Source organism: Falco rusticolus, chromosome 6 (genome assembly GCF_015220075.1).
Source record: "Falco rusticolus isolate bFalRus1 chromosome 6, bFalRus1.pri, whole genome shotgun sequence".
NCBI lineage: Eukaryota > Metazoa > Chordata > Aves > Falconiformes > Falconidae > Falco > Falco rusticolus.
In genome coordinates this window covers 86,410,316-86,432,611 of record NC_051192.1, presented here as the reverse complement: position 1 = coordinate 86,432,611, position 22,296 = coordinate 86,410,316, and the positions used below count along the sequence as shown (strand labels likewise).

General features: G+C 46.4%; 2 protein-coding genes across 5 annotated transcripts in view; one reads left to right on the top strand and one right to left on the bottom strand.

The window, feature by feature from the left end:
- Nucleotides 1–455: 455 nt before the first annotated feature.
- LYRM2 (LYR motif containing 2) lies at nt 456–2,906 on the top strand. The gene is made up of 3 exons (XM_037393000.1): nt 456–706; nt 1,270–1,410; nt 2,341–2,906. Exons 1-3 carry the CDS (start codon nt 662–664, stop codon nt 2,419–2,421), a joined length of 267 nt encoding a protein of 88 aa, XP_037248897.1. The 5' UTR covers nt 456–661; the 3' UTR covers nt 2,422–2,906.
- Nucleotides 2,474–22,296, bottom strand: part of ANKRD6 (ankyrin repeat domain 6) — a 102,278-nt gene continuing 82,455 nt past the window's right edge. For 3 of the 4 annotated variants that reach the window (XM_037392996.1, XM_037392997.1, XM_037392998.1), the window contains 12 exons: nt 22,156–22,254; nt 18,519–18,617; nt 17,368–17,466; nt 15,508–15,606; nt 15,196–15,273; nt 14,285–14,389; nt 13,895–14,032; nt 13,356–13,532; nt 11,114–11,266; nt 10,406–10,519; nt 8,346–8,673; nt 2,474–7,087 (listed from right to left, as the gene is read on the bottom strand). In XM_037392996.1, coding sequence (XP_037248893.1) covers nt 6,513–7,087; nt 8,346–8,673; nt 10,406–10,519; nt 11,114–11,266; nt 13,356–13,532; nt 13,895–14,032; nt 14,285–14,389; nt 15,196–15,273; nt 15,508–15,606; nt 17,368–17,466; nt 18,519–18,617; nt 22,156–22,254 — 2,064 coding nt within the window. In that variant the 3' untranslated portion in view covers nt 2,474–6,512. The remainder of the gene's footprint in view (nt 7,088–8,345; nt 8,674–10,405; nt 10,520–11,113; nt 11,267–13,355; nt 13,533–13,894; nt 14,033–14,284; nt 14,390–15,195; nt 15,274–15,507; nt 15,607–17,367; nt 17,467–18,518; nt 18,618–22,155; nt 22,255–22,296) is intronic. The other variant, XM_037392999.1, reaches the window with a different exon arrangement.

The window sequence follows — 22,296 nt, the reverse complement described above, 5'->3', positions numbered from 1 at the left end:
TTATGATGTCAGTTCCTTCAGGTGATCAAAGCTTGAATAAATTAACCAACTTTACCTGGAAATGCTGGGCATTCTCTAGCAGTGCACAAATAGGAATTTTCATCCGAAGATGTGTTGTGGTTTATGAAACTTCAGCAGCTGTCCTCCTTCGTGAGGATAATGCCAGCACCGGGGGCTGATCAGGGGCCCAGGTGTTTTGATTTCTCGGTGACAAGCGGAAGGAAGGTTAGTGTTTATACGCCCCGGGACTCTCGTTGGAGATTTTCTTTGTGTACGAGACCCGACGGTGCCTCATTGTGAGCGTGGTGCCGCCGCGGCCCAGAAAGGGGCGGGAAGTGCCGGTGCGCTGCCCCAGCCGCGTGCGCCCCGCGCCCTGCCGCCGCCCCCGCCCCTCCCCCCGCGGCGGCTGCCAGCGGGCCGCGCCGTCCCGGCGGGGTGACGGGCCGGGGCCCTGCGCTGCCGGGCGCGGCGGCTCCCACCCGCACGCGAACGCTCGCCGGCTTCGGGGGTTCCGAGCGGCCGCAAGCAGCCGGCCCGCCCCGGGGGGAGGCGCCTTCCCCCGGCCGGCCCCGGCTGCCGGAGAGCGGGCGCGCACCGCGGCCCAGCCCCGGGGAACGGCCGCCCCTGGGCCGCGCTCGGCGGCGGGGCGGGGCTGCGCGTCATGGCGGCCGGGCGCCTGCCACCGGCAGCGCTCACCCTGAGGCAGGTACGGGGCTCGGGCCTGCCGGCGGGGGCCGCGCTCTCCGGGCTGCGCCGGGCCCGGCAGCGCCAGGCCCGGCCGTCCCTGGGCGCCCGGCGGCGGCGGGAGGCGGGCGGCGCGCCTCGGCGACGGGGCGGGGGGCACCAGCCTCGGGCCGTGCCGGGGGAGGCCTGGCGGGGGCCAGAAGGGTGGTCGGGCACGGGAACGGGCTGCCCGGGGAGGCGGTGGCTTCTCCGGCCCTGGAGGCGTTTAGATGTGGTGCTGGGCGTGTGCTGCAGCGGCGGCCTGCGCGGCGCTGGGTCAGCGCTGGCCTTGGTGATCTCGAGGGGCTTTTCAAACCGAAATGATCCTGTGCTGCCAGTAGCCTTAGGCACCGCGAGGTACTCCCATTCAGCACGTTCCTTTTTGTGAAACTTAAGTTCCTCGGACTGGGATCTGAAGCAAGACTGCACGTTTTGGAATGGAAAAGGCGATGGGCGTCGCTCTTCAAGCGTCCCTCAAAGCCACCGAGGGCACAGCGCGCAGCAGTGTCCTGGGACAGTGGATAGATTTCCCTTTCCCTTCCCCAGTTCCTGAGGCGACAGCAGGTTCTTCAGTTGTACAGGAAGATCCTGCGGGCTATCCGTGAGGTCCCTGCAGAAGCAGATCGTCACTATTTAAAGGACTGGGCCAGGGAAGAATTCAGGAGAAATAAGGATGCTACAGAAGAGGTGAGGATTGGGAACCTGCAACCCTGACTGCCTGCCCTCGGGAACGGTCAGTGAGCTGTCCTGTGCTTTGTCACGTTTGTTTCGTAGGTGTCACTTCTAGACTGCTGTGAAGTCTCCTGTTACTTTCTCTTAAGCATTTATATGAAGAAACATTCAGCATCTCTAAATATTATCCCCTCTGTTGGTGGTAGTAATGTTTCTCTAATTTCCAGATAATAATCTGGATTTAGAAAGCTAAAAACAAAACAAATCCTGCTTACTCAAACCACAAATCAGAAAAATTATATCGAATAAGACGGTAAATATCATAAATGTATTAATGGTCAAGCTTTCTATAGCTTTTTTTTTAAATCTTTAATTTCAACAATACTCAAGCTGAGCACAATTAAATTGGATGGTTGTCGATATGAAGCATGTATGAAATGCAGAAACCTTTGCGTTTCTTGTATGTCTCCTGTTTTCTGGTTTGATCCTTTTTCTGGTCGGTGCTCAAGGAATTGGTGGCTGAATTCTGCAGACAACGTGTTAGTGTACTTAGATAAAAATGCTGAGAGAAACATCCACTTCCTCAGTAAAACACCTGTCCTCATAATGCCAGCGTGCAGTTGTCACTACTTAGTTGCAAAGGTGGTAGATGCAGAGGCGTAAAGAAAACATTATTAGGAGCCTGAATCCTGTTCAAAACTGAGCTTTAAAGCAAAGCCGTAACCAGCCCCTAAACCCATCATTTAAGGAACTGGAGAAAATTAGTTTGTTTATCCACCTGTTTTGTAACCATCTCAGTGACTACAGTGTTACTTCACACAAAGAAACAGATCACAGTAGTGCTGGTACGACTTGTATGTACTTGATGTGTTACAATCGGCATGCGTGTATAAAACTGTGCTGTGTCCAGACGCTCGGTTCAGTACATTCCATTTTGTGTTACAGGACGCGATCAGGATGATGATTACTCAAGGCAACATGCAACTTCAGGAACTTCAAAGAGCGCTTAAGCTGGCAAAATCCTGATCTTAATTTCTGTTGACAGCTGGATTTTCATCTGCTGCAAACAAACATAGTATTTTTTTCCAGAACGTGGTTGTAATAGCAGCTTTTGCTGACAACCTGGTAATGTTTGAAGGTGGGCTCTGCCACAGTGGGGTTTTAGTTTGTTTTTTCCCCTTCCTGTTCTTCTTGGTTTGCTTACCCTCCTGTGTGGAAATCACCCTGACAAAGAACTTCAAAAAAGTGAATGGATGATGTAGCATGTGATGTGAGAAAAGCAGAAAGCACCAAAAATTACAGCAGCGGTGTTGTGCCAGGGAAATGGAAAATAAATGTAAGCCACATCATTTTACCTGTTTTCTATTGTGGCAACTCTTAAGTGGTAACATTCATCGTGGTAACAGCTCTTTCTGGACTGTGCCAAGGATTTGTACCAAAACTTGAGATTAAAAAATGCATTTGGGATAAATAAATGGGCCCAAGACAAACACAATAAAACATTAAGAAAATGTTTTGTACGTAGATGTTGATTTTCAGTTATAGCTGAATAAAACTTAAAAAGGGAGATCTTCATGAAAATTAGAAATTTCAGCCCCAGAACCACTTATTACCAATTTAACGGTAAGTGCCTTGAAGTTAGTGACCTTAAAAGTCAATATAAAGCAAAATTACAGATAGAAAATACTAACTGCAAATATTATGGTTGTTTGCAACCTTCTTACCTTCTTGCTTGCACCTGTTCTTACCTTCCTGTGAAGGGCAGTGTTGCTTTCCCCACCCCCCTCCCCGTATCAGTTTCAAATGCCAGGCAACAGTAGATAAACACCTGACCGTCCAGGAGCTGTGAGCGACTTCAGTTGTTGTTTCAAGGGATGCGGGACCCCTTCCCTCTCCCAGTCCGCTGTTAAGGAGCCACCTCCCCTGGCCAAGGGGGCTTTCTGCTGAGTGGGCGAGCTGGATCGCCTCCCAGCAGCTCTGGTAAGTGCCACTGCTGCCACAGGGGAAGGGACAGACAGTGTTCCCTCTCCCGGCTCCAGGGGGGAAGAAGGACTCCCCTCAGGAGCCTGAAGGGTGTGCTTCTTGCTGGAGCCAAACAAAGTGTCTTCGTACTACTAAGTACTTCAACAAAGCTGGTTTGCAAAAGGCTGCTGCTTAACAAGAAAGTGCCTCTTTTTTTTTTTTTTTTTTTTTTTTTTTTAATTTCTGATTGTTTTTCTGAAAGTCATTGCAGAATCCTTTCCTATGATACTTCTTCACATTTCAGGATGTGGCTCAGGCAGCCAGTGAGGTTGTAAAAGAGTTCAGGTTTGCGTAGACAGAAGCCTTTAAGCTTCTAATTGGTCAGTGAAAAATATGTATGAGTAAATATTTTGTTAAAATTTCAATTTTCTTAACATTTGCTGGTAGAATGGTCTGACAGAACATTAATGTGTTGGAGATTGACTTTTCACGTTACCAGAAAATGCAGTTTAGAGAGGAATTTTGACTAAACAAAGCTGTAATCAGTTCTCACAGGTAGCATTCCCTTTCCCTTCAGCCAGTGATTGGATTTCGGCTCCTGCATCAGGAGACTCTACCCTGCTGCCTCGTCACCGCGCCTTCCATTCGGAGCCCTGCGTCTGCATTACTCCTTTGACTCTGCAGTTTGGACTTTCTAGGTTGTGGCCACGTAATCCAGGAATAGGGCTGGAGCGGCAGCGCCCTGGACAACTGCTGATCTCATGAGTGCTGCTGCCTGTCCTCTCCGTGGCTCTCTGGGCTTGTCCGATAAAGTTGCCCGCCGGAGGCCTTGCAGAGTCCGGGTGTAGCCTGCTAGGGTAGGTAAATTTACTCCAAGTGTGTGCTGCAGAGAAAGGCAGGTAATGTAGGTATTTTATGAAGAAGTCCTTCAACTCTAGCAGTTTTGAAGTGGGGGCTACTGAGGGGAGTACAAAGGAACTGGCAGAAAATGCCTTTATTTCACAGTATGCTTCTTGGCTTCAGAAAACCTCTAAAATCAGTACTCTGAGGCTAAGTTCCTGTCTTAAATTACTACTCCAACGCCTGACTCGGTAGTGCAGTTTGTATGGAAGGTAAATTAGCTAAAGCCCTAGCCTCGCCCTTGTACAAGCTCAGGAGCACGTGTGTGATCAGCTGCATAAGTCAGCCCTGTGCCAGAAAGTTCTGAAAGGGTGGGTGCGTGCATCAGCTAACAAATGGCCGTTGGTCCCTGCAGCCTCCCTCGGGACAGATGGCAGACCTGGTTTCCGCGTCTTATAACCACAAACACCCACGTTTTGAAGTTGAAGTCTGATTTTCTGCTCCCCCTTCTAAGTCAAGTGAGGGGATCGTGTCCATTTTCTCTGGCTAGAAAATGTTACACCACAGACTTGTGAGCAACAATTATTTTAATTGCTTGGCAAAACATTCACTTTATCCAGATGATACAAAACTTAAATAGCATGCTTCTGCGTTCCTACAGTAGCTTAAACAAAACTGTGAACATACAAAAGTGTCTATATTAGACTACGGAAGTCAGAGCAGTAAAACTGGTGTTTCCATAACTGCAGATATACTTGTCTTGATAGTGCATTAATAGGAACTTTAAAAATATTGATATATAATACAGTTTTCTTTGCTTTATACATCTGCTAAGAAGACAAAAGCTTAATTACTAATTAGTCAATGCTGTCTTCAATACTGTAAAGTATTCTGTATTGATTTTAGGGTTCCTCAGTACAGAAACAAAAATCTTCCCTTGGCGAAACAGTGCTATCCTGTGTTTGAACTATTGTTCTATCACAAACTGTTAAGTAAACTTACTCGTCTAACAGAATCTGATGGAGCCTTCTCAGAGGTGTAAGGAGGAAACCCTAAAGGGGTGCAGATGCAGCGAGTTACAGTGCCTTTAGTTTACCTGGAGTCTGTCAGCTCGGACAACCTTGGTCAGGGTAAGTTTTGATTTTTATAACGAAACACATCCATAAGAACTTTAACGTGCGTTAAGTTCCACGTTGCGGGACTGCGAGGACTGGTTTCATGGAGACCCGCAGACTCACCACGGCCTGGCCTCTCTTTTTAGAGATTCATGGGGGAAAACAGAGAGCGGAATCACTCGTTCAGAGGAACAAAGGAAGACAGTCTGAATAAGGTGTCTAGGAGAGGATCCTGACTCCGCAGAAAAAGTAACATTTGAGTACAGGGAACCAAGCTTTCACTTCTTTAGATAAAGGACTTTTTCAAGCTTCTTCAGTAGTAGAGAAATCAGCCATTTGCTGCTTGAAGGAAAGGAGAGTTACACAAAAATTATACCTAACAAATAGAGCATCGTTATGGTAAAATATTTGCCATCCATGCCCTAAACAAAACATCTCAGTACAAGGAGCTTTGCAACCAGGACACCGTTAAAAAAAAAAAAAAAAAGAGACAAATTAATTTAGAATTTGTTTTAGTAATGTAAAACCAAAAGAAAAGCAAAGTAGCAACTAAAACCACTGTACCCAATGCAATGACTCACCTTAGCACCTCGCTCCATGAGAGCCCAGCTGGAAACCTGCATCTGTCACTTACATGGGCTTGTAATTTGAGTGGGTTCTGTAGCTTCTCTCCACTGACTAGAGACACACACTGGGGAGTATCTAAAATAGTACCAATAGCCCTTCACCCCTATTTGAATTCTGTTAAAAGCTCTTAAACATCCTGGATTTCTTGTAGGATTGGTATCACTACATGTTTACACGTAGCACACAGTGGAACCCTCTAGCTACACGTGACCTATGTGGAAATAAGGAAATTTCCTCTTCAGAAAGTAGTTTTGGTTTGTAATGCAATTTGTTTTCAAGCAGCACCTGGAAATTGAGAATGTAATATTTAACGGACTCTTGGAAGTAACAAAAAGTGGATCTACCCTGCAGCATCTCATTGTCTTCAGTACAGTCTGCATATGAGTATATGAATTCTTCTCAGTTCTAGAGTTCCCAAAGTTATTTCTACTCCTGAAAGAGAGCATTTTGTTTGCATGTAACAGGCACTACAAATATATATAAATATATATATATACCTATCAATATTCCAGATTCCTGTACAGCAGGTTCCAGAATGAGTCCTGTTGCTTGTCTTTACGCGCTGGGTAGATGCTAGCTCTCTTTCTGCACCTTAGTCCTTAATTTGCTGAGCTCTTCTTCTAAGCTTTTGATATGCTCCTTGAGCACAGCTTTGTCTTGCTGTGCTTTCTGATTAGCTTGGCACCGGGCTTCTTCTATCTTCCGTTCATACCACTTCTCCATCTGCGTGGAAACGGCCTCAAAGAAGTACTGTGTTATCTCCAGGGCCTGGGAGGTGTCTCTGAGTGGAGGGGCAGGTGGCTGTCCCACAGGCAGGGTGGAGGGCTGCTGCTCCTGGCTCTGGTGTGCCCCGCCATGGTGCAGAGCTTTGTGCCTTGACTGCCCGCTTTTGCTGGACTTCTTTGTCTGAGTTCCTTTGTCAATGAAGTAGCCGCTCTGTGGTTCAGTCTTTGCCGGCTCAGTCAAGGGCTCCAAAGCAGCTTGAACCTTAACGTGTCTTAATTTGGAGCCCAGAGGCTCGGAGGAGGGCAGCTGCTGCTGGAACCTGTGAAACGTGCTGGCACTAACGCCTCTGTCCTTTGGCCTGACGTCTTGAGCAGGGGCAGAAGAAGCAGCTGGTCCGCCAACGATTAACTGTTGCTCTGTACCTACAGAATAAGATACAGACATACATAGTTATGAAAGTCCCAGGCATGCATTTTAGCATTTGGAAATCCTCATTGTTCAGTGAATGATGCCGTTTCCCACACACGATGCTGTGTGTACACTGTAAAGGCCTGTATTAGTTTATCACGTCTTCCCAGTCAGGTGATAAAGAGTCATTCAAAGAGAAAAGCTGGCTTAGGCAGAGAGGCACTGCCTTGCGACTGCGGGACTACAGGCCGACAGCCATCAAAGGACTTCATCAGAAGGCTGTGGAACAAAGATCAGGCTAGACTGCCAGATTAGTTTATGAACACCCTGCTGCTACAAAACTCGAAGGCCCATAATTTTGCAAAGGTAACACGTTCTGATGCTTCTGAACCGTTCAATGCAGTATAGCTCACAGTCACGCTACCACAAGATCTCCTGTGTGGTCTTCTGCCTGTCTAGCCTGACAGGGTGTCTCCTTGTCCATGGCTGTTCACTTTGCATGGCGTTTTGGGGGTATATACAATGTCTTTTACAGAAGTCCAGGGCTTTGATAGCATTATTCTTGGATGTGGAGACTTGGCCATTCTGCCTGGGGTTTTTGGGTGGTTTGTTTTTTTTTTTTTTTCTCTCAAAAGCTTCCCTGACCAAGCACAGAGAGAGATGTGGCTTGAACCATATCTTTGGGTGGCCTCGATCCCTGAATGGGATTGAATGCTCTCAGCTATTTTCGTTCTTGTCAAATGAACTAATAATTAAACAGACTTTGGTTCAGGAAAAAAGGAAAAAGTGAAGGTTTATTCTGCGTCCTTGCACTTCAAATATTAACACGGTAAATTAGTATTTTAGGTTCACATCCTTGCACCCTGCCATTATAGCTTCCATGCTTCTGAAAATCACTAAATGCAATACAGTTTCTTCAGTAGACTTTGATAATCTGCACACCTTCCTGACAGACAGCAGGGTGGGAACAATTCTGAGTGGGAAGTTGGAGAAATTTCAGAAAACAGAGTTATTCAGAGCACCAAAGGATTTGGCTTCAAAGACACAGTGACATGGAAGCACCCAGAAGAGTCAGTGGAATTCCACCCAACCATGTCTTAAAATATTCCCAGTGGCTGCCTTGAAGTGTATTCTAATCCCGAGACATTAGGCATATGGATGAGGGAAAACACACAGCCAGGATTAGCATCCATGGTATTACTAGAAGCATCCCTCAGTTAATTAGCTTGCCATTGAATGACTATGACATCTAAGCACCTAACAAGGTTGTACCTGACCCATCATCGCGTTGATTGCAAAAATGTTGCCCAAAGCTCTGTCCTGGCATCTGCACTCTGCTCCTTCCCCCGTCTTCCGAGAGGCTGTTGGGAAGCGTGGTGTAGGAGTGCTGGTGGGAGCCCTCTGACTGCAGCACGGACTGGCTGGCTTTGCAGTCCTTGCCACTCTGGGGGTGGTTCTCGGTATCCAGGGTCTCGGTGAGAGACTCACAAGTGGACAAAGTTGACTTTGGTCTCGATGACCTGGAATCTCCAGAAAGCTTGAGCTCCAGATTCTGAATCTTCAACATGCACCACGTCTTCAGCTCATCAACCAAGGAAATCTATGAGAAAAAGACTGTAAATTAGATGGTCCTGTGATTGGTTCCGAGCTGCTGAGGACGTGTGGTAGGGACAAGGAGAAGCAAGCCAGGTTGTCTGTGGGCTTAGACTCCCTGTACAGATATGTGTGCTGCCATTGGGAATATTTAAAGGACTGCAAATTAGGAAAGATGAAGAACTAGCTAGCGAAAGGCACCTTCTTTAGTCCAAGCTACCACCTCTTAGTTTGAAGGTGCGACCGTAAGTCATCTGGATCAGGGATGACTTGTTCGATCGTACAGTCAGTGGTACTTTCTAAGTGCAAGGAACATCACATGTGGTCAAAACTGCCGTTTTTTAAGAGTCAAATTAAACACTTCTGGGGTACAGCTTTATACCATTGCCAACCTCTGCTTCTCTGGTCATTCAGGGACAAAGATGAGTCCCACGCCAAATGACAAATTACTAACCACTTTCAAATTACAAAGGTGCTTAGTAAGTGTCAGCTGCGGAGGCATTTACCAGTAACCATTTAAAATATGAGTAGCTCTTTTACCCTCTTACTCATACAGCATCACGAATTCAGGTCAGGCCCTCCTATGCCCATGGACACTTAGTCCGTGCATTTAGTAAAGCCCAGCTCGGGTTTTCCAGTAGCTTCAATTAGACACGACACAACAGGAACAGCTGATAGCACTTAATGAAATTTCAGCAGTTCACCTGACCTGTCACTCCAGTATCTCATTTCTTAAACAGAGATTACAAGGAGATGGAGCACAAGCCTAGGCGTTCAGAAGCCAATATAATACTGTCTCCTATTATGAAATAAAAACTAACGCTGCCTTAGTTTGGTAAGTACTTTCTTTTGGAGCGAAGTGCTTTGCAGATGGCAGACTGAAGTATCTTGATTGGTAGTTTATGCTAGGATTATCACAGCTGCCAATTTAACACAAGATTTGGAATGGTCTTTTAAAAAGTAGTGACATTTTACTAGCACAAAGTGTATTTCTCAACTCTTAGAAGAATACCAATAATGAGAAAAATAATTGTGTTTTATATTTACCTGTGTGAGTGCAGAAACACAAGTTTCTTGTATGTTTTAGTGGTAAGTTTTTTCAGAAGCTAGAAGGGCAAGAGCTGGATCTCTACAGGAACAGTTATTCTTGTAGTGCTGGTTAAACAAGCATACAAAAAGAACTTGCCTATTTGCAGTAACACACAACTTGGAGGTAGTGTGCTGTTGCCAAAGTCAGAGGGAAGAACTGAAGCTTCTTAATGCATGAGGGGAAAAAAGATCAAACACAGAAGGGAGAGATTCCCAGGGCACACGGTCACATGGATGAGAACTAAAAGGAACACCACAGATCTTGGCCTTTGTTACTGTTTGCAGATGTTCCTGCAGACGTCCTTTAATGAAGCAAAAGCTGAAAGTACAACTGTTAAAAATTTAGTAGTAGGAAGTTTTGCAAAGCACTATGTTATACGAAAAAAATACCTATGTTACAGGTCTCGCTTCAGACCCACCAAATTAAACTATGACAGTGGGACTGGATTTCACATTCCCCATTTCTAATGTAAAAGCTGTATAAATTTGGTTTAGATATTAAGGTGGTGGATAGGAATAATGTGGGTTTTGAAACTCTTTTGCCTGTTTCAACAGATGAGATAAATCTCCAATATTCTCTCTGCCTGCTGGAATGAAACTCGTGAGGTGATCCATCGGAGCTAACAGGGAGTAGCTCTTTCAAGCCCTACCTGCCGTTTCTCCCCCTCATTTTTTTCCAGCTCAGTGTGCTGTTGCAGGCGGTGAAGGCACTCTGTTCTCTCTGCGGACAGCCGCTCAGCCATAAGCTTGTCTAAAACACGGAGCTGTGGGGGAAAAAAGAAAAAAAAAACACAAAACCAAAAAACAATTTAGCTGAGATGATCATGTTAAACAGCAAATAAACCCCCCATCTGTGAACCTGGTAAGTCACAAGTACAGGCTGTTTTTCAGTCTTCATTTCTAGGAATGCTGCCAACTACAACTAGGTGTAGTTTGCAAAAAGGTTCAGTCACAAAATTATCAATGAACAACAATTAAAAAATAATTTAGACTATTTTGGATCTCAGTGCAAACAGAATTCAGCAAGAGGGATTTTTACAATTATGAACCAACCAGCTGCAGAACTGCCTTCTGACTTTTAAGTTTCCCTCTTAAGTGGCTTCCAGTGCTTCTTTAGACAATAAATCTAGACTGCTTGAGGCCCTAACACTTTATAAAGTGTTTTTTGCAAAACTCTAGTTTGCAACATTAGATCCCTGTGGAATGTCACAGTTCCCTGGTCTTGAGTATTAGCTCTCAGGTTCATTTTTACAACACAAGAACCAATAAACGAATCATGGCAATGGAAACATTCATTAAGCTTACAGTATGTTTCTTGTAGTCATACGGACAAGCAGACCTCAGGGTCATATTCTTACTTGATGCTGAGTTTTGCTTTCCATCTGGCCCAGCTTAACATTCATCTTGTCTTGTACTGTCCCAAATTCAGCTTTTATCTCTTCCACCGTTGCCTCCAGCTGATTCTCCAGTTTATTTATCAGGGGCTCACAACGACATCCATTTATCGGTGCCTGAAAGGAGTAATACATTTACTTGCTACATCCCACTGTTCCCTTAGCACACCTGGAACATTATCACAGCTTTCTTGAGTCAGTCTTGGGCTCCTCTGTACCATGTACTGTATCTCACCCTCCTGATAACGTCTTACCGTAGCTCAGTAAACAGGCGCTTAGTTGGAAAAGCAGCGAGACTAGAAAAGGATTGATCTGATTTATATGGATGCATCCTAACGCACGGAGTGCCGGTTCCACTGCGGCCACCAGCGGTGCGCTCAGATCACGTACGCGGTGGCACTGTGTGCGTGTGAGGGTACCGTGTTACAGGCCTATACCCCCCCCGCTGTCATTCTGAATTGTACAAAAAATCCCTGACGTGTATCTGGGTGGGTTTGGGGGCGGTTGTATTTTAACCTAATGCCAATAATTAGCGCTTTTTTTTTATTATTTTGTACTCTATGTCAAGGTCCCACAGCTCCTGCTGGCCTTCAGCTGCCCCTTGTCTTCTGTGCACACCGCTGCCATCCTTGGACTGGCATGACACCATGTCCAGGCTCCTCTGCAAGGGGAGCCGCACCGACCACGTTTAAATCTCTCAGGGAGGTGGTCACCAAAGGCTCCCTTGAGCAAGGACAGCTAACCCTCATCGGCTTCCACTGCTGCCCACAGGCAAGGCTGGCTCCTTCAGGGGGTGAGTCAGGAACCCGCAGGGGCTGCTCTGAATCTGGCTGCAGAGGAGCCTCCCTCTCTCTTTAGGCCCTGACAAATTGGGGGTTATGTTATTCCCATGGCAGGGCAAGGCAGGTGGTTTGCTAAGCACTAAAGAAAGCTTCAGAAATACAGGTACTTAAATTCTGTTTGCTATTCAGGGCCTGAGGGCATCAAAGAAGAAAGAGAGGAAAAAAGAAGGGGAGGAACGAGAGTCTAGCTCTATTACGCTAATCCTCGTGAATAGGTTAGGTTTGTATACAAATCCTGTCTGCTCTCTGCACCTTCTTCCTGCTCCCCAAGTCCTTCCCACTGGCCCAAGCTCCTACCGTCGGATCCTAGGGGCAGGGAGATACTCCTTTTAACATATGAAAGCTCCTCCATCCTTTCTGGTGTCTGCTGTTAGGATAATGCCACAGTGCCCCTGTCTGGAAATTTCCCAAGCGTTATACAGGGAGATGCTGGAAAATACGGCCAGTAAAATCTCTGAAGTCTGACTTGAGTGATCTTCAGCATCTGCTGAATTTCTACTATTTTATTTTATAATCATCTGGATTTTCCTGACAGCGAGGGGCTGAGGAGAGCGGGTAGATGCATGTGAGAAGCTAAGGAAATGAAAGGACTGACCTCCCAGAGGTACAGGAGGGCAGTATTCAGAAAACGACAATACAGACATTTATAATGTCTACAGGGTAACTTGCTGACCAGTTTTATGCTTTTTATAAATGTGTACTGGTAAATACTTGCGGAATGAAATGACTAAAATACCAGCCTCTAAACTGGAATAAATGTACACCAGCTGCCAACTCCAAGTTTCTGTACAGCTCCTGCCTCCTTGAATCCCCAAGGACATGTTGCAATAAACAGAAAGAATTGAAACAAAACCTATTGAGTGTACTCAAGCTCTTGGCTTAGGTAGCAAGCTTCAGTGCTGCCACGCTGCTTTCACTTTTTCTCCTTAGAAAAGCGCTTTGAATTTCCTGTCACAAATCTTAACGTTTCAAAGCGTATCATAAACATTCCAGTGTCATTTCCAATCGCAGTTCCCACCTTACATCCAAACAGGAAATCATTTGTAGATCAAAACTAGTTAAGCATGTCACGTTTATCATCCACAAAACCAGCCTACTGTTCATCAGACTTCAGGCCAAAATGCAGCTGAAGCCCAAACCAGGAAAACAAACCCGCAGCCATCACTTCATACCACCCAGAGTGAGTTAATCAAACGGACTTTCTATCCCCGGGGCAACCCTGCCCGGGGGCAGCTCACCTGCATCACCTTCCCGCTCACCTGCATCACCTTCCCGCTCACCTGCATCACCTTCCCGCTCACCTGCATCACCTTCCCGCTCACCTGCATCACCTTCCCGCTCACCTGCATCACCTTCCCGCTCACCTGCATCACCTTCCCGTCCTTCCCTCGGTACAGTGTGTACAGCTGGTAGGCTCGGACCTCGTGGGGCGGGGGGGGAGAGGAGCAGTGATGTTTACTTCTGCGCTTGGGCACATTTTGCTGAGGCCGAGGGAGCGGCTGCTGATCGGCTGGGGAGATGGGGTCCGAGAGTGCTGAAACCTGCACAAAATACAACATTTCCCCCTATTTGTGAGCCTCTTGGTAAACTGTTCCTGAGGGGAACGGGACATCCATCGTGACAATTACAGCAAAAAGCTGATTAAAACAGCAGTCCAGCTGCAGTGGCTGGCCACAAGCTTGGTGTCTGTCTGCACAATAATGCAATTTCTGTACAATTCTGGTTCACGTGACCCTCTGCAGCAGAATTTCCCCACCAGCAATGGGTTCTGCCTGAAGACTAGCTCTGCCCCATGGGCATGGTGAGGCTGCTGCCCTGATTCGCCGATGCGCTGAAGGGACACCTGTACTATTGCTCAGTAACTATCCTTCTCTCTCTTACCATTTTAAATCTACTGATATACCTTTTCCTTTGGCTTTTTCTTTTTGCTCTTCTTTCCTTTGGGATCTGGTGAGTTCAACCGCGGTTCATCCTTCAGATCGCTCTTCCTCTGCGGTGGCTGGTCGCTGCTCAGTGTGTCATCAGCAGCTGAGACGCTGCCCTGCTTGAAGCAAAGACAGGGAGGTCAGAGCAGTGGCAGAGATGGGGAAAAGGCACCTTTTCTTCACTTCCCCAGTTTTTTTAAGCTGCTGTGCACACGTGAGTGGGCAACTCTGTACCAGCAAAGCACGACAGATTGCCTCAGACAGCTGCCGTGGTCATGCACAAGTGATGGCTCCAAAGATACGGTCCCGATGGGTTTTATTTGCGCTCCCTCCCCGCAGCAGACACGGCTGGTAACGCTGGGTTGTACCTTGCTCTGTACCACTTCATCCCGTGGTACTGACTGAGCTCGCCTTTCCTCCTTCAGTCTCTCTCTCCTCTTCCTCAGGCTTCTTCCACGGTTAAAACGCGAGACCTGAAGGCAGACCACACTGTTACGCAGCGATGTCACACTCTTCCTACCACAGAAGCCAAGTAACAGGGCAGACCTTTTTCACCTCCATGGCAATGGATAAAGGAGGGCGTGCTGCCAGATGGAGGCTGATGGGCCAAGCACAACGTGGGTGTTTATAGCCACGAAAACACACCACCGCCACCGAGCTGAGCCTGCCGGGGCACTCTGCTGCACCCTGGGAGGGTGAGCGCCTCCTCCTGTGTCCTCAGGCTGGTTGCCAAGCCCAGCCCAGCCCCTCTCACACAGAGGTGACCAAGAGGAACAGGCCAGGGATCACACCCCGATACAGAGCCCTCCCACGTGCCTTCTGGGCTGAAGAGCATTTACAGCATTTCACACACAGCAGCAGAATATAAACAGGACGTTTTGTCCCCATTGCAAAGCATCTTCCAGTGGGAGCAACCATCCCGGGGATGGGATGTGTCCGAGGCAGGTACCAGAGTGACACAACCCAGGAACATTCTGGGTACAAGGCAGCTTTCTAATCACTGCAGGGAACAAGTGCCTCTGGCCACTCCATCCTCTGCTGCTCAGGACAGCGGCACCACTCACAGCGCCTGCTTAATGCTGGGGCTTAATCCAGACACCGTGCTAGGCGTGGGGGTGGAAGGCTCCACATCCACAGACCTGAGGCCAGCACACAACGCCAGCAGAAATGTAGGCACCTTTCACAGCAGAAGATTAAGGACCAGGGGATGTAGCCTCCCGAGGTTAACTGGCCTCAGCTCCATGGGTATGTGTGTGTTGGGGAGGGGTTTGTAAGATACCTGTGACGCTTTAGTCAGGAGAAGCGCAACCTCAGGGTTATTGTGCTGTCTGGCAACCTCTAGAGGGGTCTGACCTGCCTGAGAGCAAAAAGAAAACACCATTTCCTTCAAAACACAAGCTACTAGAAAAGTGGAATTTCTCCACCCAAGGTTAGTACATGCTCTGTGCACAAGAGTAAAGTGACCAGCTGCTCTCATTTACCCAGATTTAATTCAATCTAACACCCAAATATTTCCTACCAACGATACGAAGAGCGTTGAAGGGGGCCTGCGTTAATACCAGATACCAGAGAAACTCCACGTCCTGCTTACATTGTTGACAACGGATGCATCAGCCCCTGCCTCCAGCAGCAGCTTAACCACCTTCCTGTGATTCAGAGCAGCAGCTACATGGAGCGCAGTATCCCCTGCCTGCAAGTCAGAAAGCAGAAAACAACCGTGTAACACAAGTCCTTGGGCCTCACCCTGCAGAAAACACGCCTTCCTAGAAGATACTCAAGAGGTCAAAAGACCAACACTGATGCAACAGCTAAGCTTGAATAAGGCCTGGTCAATTAAAAAAACGCGGAGCTGGGAGGAAAGATGGGGACAGGAGGGGGCAAGGACCTACTTCAGCCTTGTTTTGAGAAATGCAGCTGGGGTTCTGGTGACCTGGTTTAACTAAACCAAGTGACACACAATGCCGCTTATTAGAGACAGCTCAGCTCTAACACCAGCAAATGGGTACGACATCTGAGGGCAGAATCAGTTTTCCCACCAAAACCTCCTTTCTCTTTTTTTTTTTTTTTTTTTTTTTTTTTTTTGCAGGTTTGATTATTTGGTGCACAGGTGGTCACGTATCGCATTACTCGGAAAGAACCAGGTAAGTACCAGCAGCGAGATGGCTGGTGTTCTCTTCGTGAGATTCCTCAAGAAAAACAAGTTTTGGACCAAAGCCAGGAGACAATCCAGGTCCAGCACTAACACAGTGTTCTGTCCTTGTCCCGGTGCAGTGTGGTGAAGACAGCTGTGATCAGATTTAGGCACTGGTAACAGAGCCAGCAGCTGCTCGAGGGAGACTGGACACGTGTATATAACGCCCTCCTGTCCCCTTTGCCTTCAGAAAATTAGATCTCCTTGAGACTAGTGAGTATCTATTGCTCGTTGCGAACTTGGATGAGGCATATTCATAAATAAAATCATTATATGTGCAAATATGGAACAACTCAGGGTAGTGCTGGGGAGTGAAGGACTGGAATGTCTCTCTGGGCCAGATTCACACCAGTTAATCTTAATATTCAGTAGCTCATTTTGTAAGTTAAAAAACTCATTTCCAAATAAAATTACATAGTAAATTTAACATGCTGAAACCCATTTTGTTTGTTGTAGTATCTCATATCTAAGACAAAAGATTAAATGCACAGATCAGAAAACATCTTTATGATCCTCAACTACATGTGGAAAATTTCCCAGGAATACGAGACAATGTGGTTAAGCACCACATAATCTGTTTATTTAGCAGATTTAACACACTTTACTGTACTAAATCCATTCCCTTCTACCACCCAATTAGGCTATGCTATAGATACAGCAATCAATTACTTCTCTATAAAACAGCTATGGATGATTAATGCTAGGTTAGACTAATCATTGCTTGGAATTTAAAGCATACTTTTTCTTCACTTACATCCTTTCAATTCCCCCTACTGCAAAATGCAGCAAAGTGAAGTATTCCAGAGGAATCTGCGCTTTTGTAGCACCTGAACATGAGTGAGTTCTGCTTCACAATGTCTCTGTAATGGCTGTAGGATCATTAAATCCTTGTTACGGTGGAGAAAATGGGCCCCCATAAAACGGGTCTCTCGCCCAGTCTCATTCTGCACAGAACTGGTAACGACCCAGGAGCACCAACTCCTAACCCTATGCTACCACCCCCGTTCCAAACCCCCCTTTACACCAACACACCATTGCAGAACCTCACAAAAAGGCAATGCTCTAAAGAAATGATGCAAATGCGATGGCAAAATAATAAACCCCCTCATATGCGGTTACTTTAAGGCTATTCCTAAAAGCTTAGGCATATGGCGGTACAGTGACACAGAGTGAAGCGGGATTACTTTGGTAGGAATCCCTCTTCCCAACAACTAGCTGTATGCAAAGGGCACAGAGTCGCAATGAGGTTCATGCACTGACCTGGTTCTTTTCATGGACAGAACAGAAAGCACTGAGCAGCACCCTAATGATGGGCAAGTGATTATAACGAGCAGCAACATGCAGACAGGTATCTCCTGCCTGCAAACAGAAACAAAGCTCTGAGCATTGAATCGCAGTAAGAAAGCTTGTGCTTGTCATGGTGTTCAGGGATGAAATAACCCCATTAAACCAAAAAGGGCAGTAACTGCCACACCCCCCCACTGAACAGCAACGCTGTCTTCTCTGCAGTACAGAATCTACTGTCACGGGTGGGAAGGTGCAGCAAGAGCTGGGGTCAGGCAAGGTGGGGGTACGAATTCTTTAACCACTGACAGGAAATACTGGAATTAAAAAATGCTGGTTTACTGCACTACAAAACCTGATTTACATTTTTCTGTTAAATCTGTTCTGAACCACAAACCAGTGTGATTTGGAAACTCAACTCGGTGTTGCACATAATGAAGCAAACATGAGGAGTGTGGGCCAGAGCAGCGTCCCCACCAGGGGTGGCACATGCGCAGCTGGGACTGGCAGCTGGGAGCAGAGCCCCACGGGTTTCCATTTCTGTGTGCCTCTGCCCACCTTGTTGTCGAGCAGGGACAAAAACATCTGGCTTCCTTTTGTAGATATTTTTTTTTTCCTTTGTCATGCCGGAATCATTATACAATAGGAAGAAAGCTGCCTGAAATTGAAGTCACCTTGAATCTACCTAATTTGACAGACCAGTGCACAGTATGTATTATCCGTCTCAGCGAGCACAGGGACTTTCACCGCTCTGGCATAAAACCCCTTTAAGCTTTCCACCTTTTTGAGAGAGAAGCCCTTTTGCAGAATTGCACGACAGCGTATGGGTCGGGCCATCAGGACCCCAAAAAGCAGGAAAGGACCAGCTGCCTCAGTCTGTGCAACAGCAAAACCCTCTTTGGCTTCTTCCATCCCTGCTTAAGAGATGGGTACAAGTAGTGCATCGCTCAGTCCTATCAAAAGCATTCCTGTACATGATGTATACAACGGCTCGTTAGTGGGCTTCTTCAATAGCATATATAATAAAAACCACAGCGTAAAGCATTTCTGAGTATTTCTACAACTTGAAGCAATATAACTAAAACAAAGGCCCAGAAAAAAAATAACACGTTCTTTTCAAAACTCACATTATTTTTGAGGTCTGCTCGAGATCCTCCAAGCAACAAAACACGAGTACTCTGGGAATGGCTGTTCTGGCAAGCCAGGTGAAGAGGTGTGTTACCTGCCTTAGAGGAATACAGTAAAATATAAAAGCTGTATTTAGAAATTGGACATAAGCGTTAAAAAATAAAGCCTCACAGGTCTTCCCGCTAGAAGATCCACCCAGGAGTGGGAAACTGTCGCTGTTATTTTCCCAAAGATATGAGCTGAATGAACGTGGAGACTGAAGTACCCTCTTCATCATTAAAATTATTTATCTGGGATATAGTAAAGGGAGAAACTGGACAGTCTAACGATATCTGTGTTAGTCAAATCTGTTTGCAGGAAGCAAAGACTCTAGAAACTGCCTTGTTCCTTAATATCAAACAGCACTATCAAATATTTCATTTAAAGAAATAACTCCTGCGTTTCGGGTTTCCCCCGTGCACACACACAAAGAATCATGCTGCCATGGCACAGCATCTCTGATCTCAAGTAAAGCCAGCCGTGACTGCTGCAAGGTGTTAGGCAGACGGGGTCACAGTAACGTCTGTTTCCTTACAGCTCTAACACGAACCAGCTCCAAGTCTGGCTGGGTCTGTAGGTGCTTTCACAGGGCAGGATGCAGATTTTAAGCTATCGGGAAGCTTCAATGTTGAGAAAGCAGGCCAGTCTCCAGCCAAGATGAGAAGAGGCAAAAAAAGCAACCCAAACCCCAAAGAACCACACGCTAAGGTTCCTGAAAGAAGTAAACTTACAGTTTTTACAGACAGAAATCAAAGAAGAGTTTGTTTGTGTATTGTCTTTCTAACACTGAAGGATTTTATTGGTCTGACGAGTTTTTCTGGCAGCATTTGGCTTCTGTTGGCCTGAAAATGTTTGGGGGTTTTGGCTATTGGGAGCTAGAAATTAAACCAGCTCAAGTAAAACGGGTTTCCGCATTTACTAGGCTGCCAGTTCACCTTCGTTATGTCCTTTACTTTGTTCCCTGTGCTTTCAACACACCGATCAAAGCTGCAGGGTTTGAATTACAAAAGGCCAACTCTTGGTGTGGTCTTTGGTCTGCATTTCCACATTACAGGCTCTTTCAGGCCTGAATGTAGCTGGGGCTTACTGTGGCAGCTACAGTGGCTACGGCAGACATGATTTTCTTTCTCAGCTAAATTGCACTTTAAGCGTCAATTTTTTCCCTCCTGGGTTTATCCAGAAAAGCCTCTGCAATGTCTTTATCACTTGCTGTTTGGAAGGTCAGCCCTGGTGGGAAGGCAGAGAGGTCCTGTGCAGCAGGTGACGGGTGAGGTGCTGTGAGGTGAGGACCTCAGTGGTGGAAGAAGTCACGGAGCCGGTGCCTAGGGTCAGGGCTCGCAAATCAGGCTCATCTGGCTCATCTCCCAAGGGGCGACAAATCTCTCACCACCTTCTGTGAGAGGGAGAGCGGGTCCGAGCTGTACTGATGTGGGGGTCCTCCCTGGCCTACTGAACCTCCACTGAAATGTACAGACTGATGGAGGATCTAAAAGGCGGCCACAACCGATCTCACGGAATGATCTATTCCAGTGTGATTGCTGCACAGGAGGAATACTGCTACCCCGGTGGTTTACCCACGTGTTGTCCCATTCTTCAAATGCCTGCCTGACTTGCCTTTAAAATCCCAGGTCTCCTATCTGTCCTCTGCATTTCACTTAATATAGAAGCTGTCTTCAATTGCATTGCTCTTTTTTATACTGTTCTCGGGGTGCTGTGCTGCAAGAAGTGCATCCATACAAGCGTTCCCCAAGCAGTTTCAGGCGATATTAATCAGGAGTTACAGCAAATAGAGCCAAATCCCTCCCGTCTTCTTCTGCTTAGCAGGATATGGCAAATCTAGCAGGCTGTATCTGTCCCATCCAGCCAAAACTGCATGATGCCCAGGCGTAAGTCAACAGCCCATAGGGTGCTCCTGCACATGGCACTCAGCCCTGGCTGCCTGGAAAGCTGTCAGAAAGATTATGCCTTTTCATGAGTAACATAAAATGTTGAGAGACCAGAGAAACCATTTTGGGATTAAGCAGACTTAGGCTCTTCATTTTTCTTGAAATCAAAAGGGGTAAAAGCCCATGCGTGTGTGCAAGCAGGCACAATTCCCACATTTTTCAGCAGCTCCTGAGAAAAGATCCTGTCTTAAAAAACACCCAAACAGTGAAATGCAAAGGGAGAGGATTGTGTGGGTAAGACATCAAAGACCAGCGCAGGAGCTGCTCACACAGTATTAAAGTCTGCCACTCATGTTTCAGACGTCAACCCCGCTGAGCTATTCTGTGCACATGCTTTCCAAGAGAGGCTGTCTCCTGTTGACATACGCTGTATTGTAAGCTAAATCTTCTAATACCCTGAGGCATCCAAGCATGCAGGATAACCACACTTGCATCTTAAGCCCGCACCTTTGTACAGCAGTACACGTATAGGCATAGCAAGCCTAGCCAGGGATAGCAGTACCATGGTTCACAAGACTATAAAGTCAAGCATGGGAAGTTGCCCAAGTCCCTTTGATACCAATCTAGGTAAACATTACAGCAAAAACCATTACAAAAATAAAACCTGGAAGTTGGAACAATATAAAAGAAGGAAGACAAATAAAATAATATCAAAGATGATGCAATTACAGACCACAAAGTGACCATGCTTGTATAAACATATGTATATATACTGCACATATACACGTGCACATACAAAACACTATGCCCAGGCACCGTGCCTTTTTACTCAAAATCTTAGTCCTTGGCCAGCTGTCTCCTTTCTTCCTTTTCTTCACTAGCCCCTTTCAGCTGTAGTTTTAGAGACATGTTTACCAAAAAACGCTCAGAGATCCCATAAAGCCATCCCAAAGCCCTCTCACCTCTAACAAAGGGCACGGTGCCAACTGTGCGATCTGGCTGACCCATCGGTCCAAACCCGGACTCAGCTCGCACCACAGGCTGCTCCTGCCATTTCCCAGACTATTCCATTAACTCTTGAATTAGTGAATTGAAGTTTCCCACAGGTATTACAATTAGAGTGGAACTAAAACTCCCTGCTTTGTTATCCTCTCCTCTAAACTGCTCTCAAGGTATTATAAATACCAAGAGGAACATAATCCAGGTTCATTACAAGATTTTGGTAAAAGCCTACACTAATGTATATTAGGAAGAACTTAGTAACAAAAGATACACTATTATTTCCCCTCTGTGGCTTACGTTCCTTTGGTTGTTTAATTTTTTTTTTAAAAAAAAAAAAAAAGATTCTGAATGCCATTTTCCTATTAGTACAATTAGTTTTCATTTTAAATCACACCAATCACAATGAATCCGCTTGGTATAAATTAAAGCACCATGGGATTTCCACAAGAATTGCAGCACACCTCAGCCGTAATTAATGTATCGTCAACGTGCTATTGAGTTCCTCCTGTGTCAGCTATCAAAATATGAATTTCCTAATGCCTGTGGCGGAAGCATCCAGGCGCAGTAAATGCAGAAAAGGAAGAGAAAAAAAATATCCCACTAAGAGCTGGTTCCCCACCCGCTGAGAAGTGCCATGGCCAGAAATCTCCAGTGCTGAGAATCTGCCACCTTACACTGGAACTGAAAGCTCCTCCTGCATGGGTCTCACCTTGTTCTTGGCAAGAACATTGGCTCCTGCTTTAACGAGCACTTTGGCAGACTGACTGAATCCATGCCAACACGCTTCATGAAGAGCGGTGTTCCCATCCTGGAGAGCACACACACAAGAGAGGGTTAGTGCGCTGTGTCC

Excerpts from the sequence above, each read along its gene's own strand:
- LYRM2 (XM_037393000.1), top strand. The coding sequence starts at position 662 with ATGGCGGCCGGGCGCCTGCCACCGGCAGCGCTCACCCTGAGGCAG. Across the intron at positions 707-1,269 it reads CAGCGCTCACCCTGAGGCAG|TTCCTGAGGCGACAGCAGGT; the intron begins GTACGGGGCTCG and ends TCCCTTCCCCAG. Across the intron at positions 1,411-2,340 it reads ATAAGGATGCTACAGAAGAG|GACGCGATCAGGATGATGAT; the intron begins GTGAGGATTGGG and ends TTTGTGTTACAG.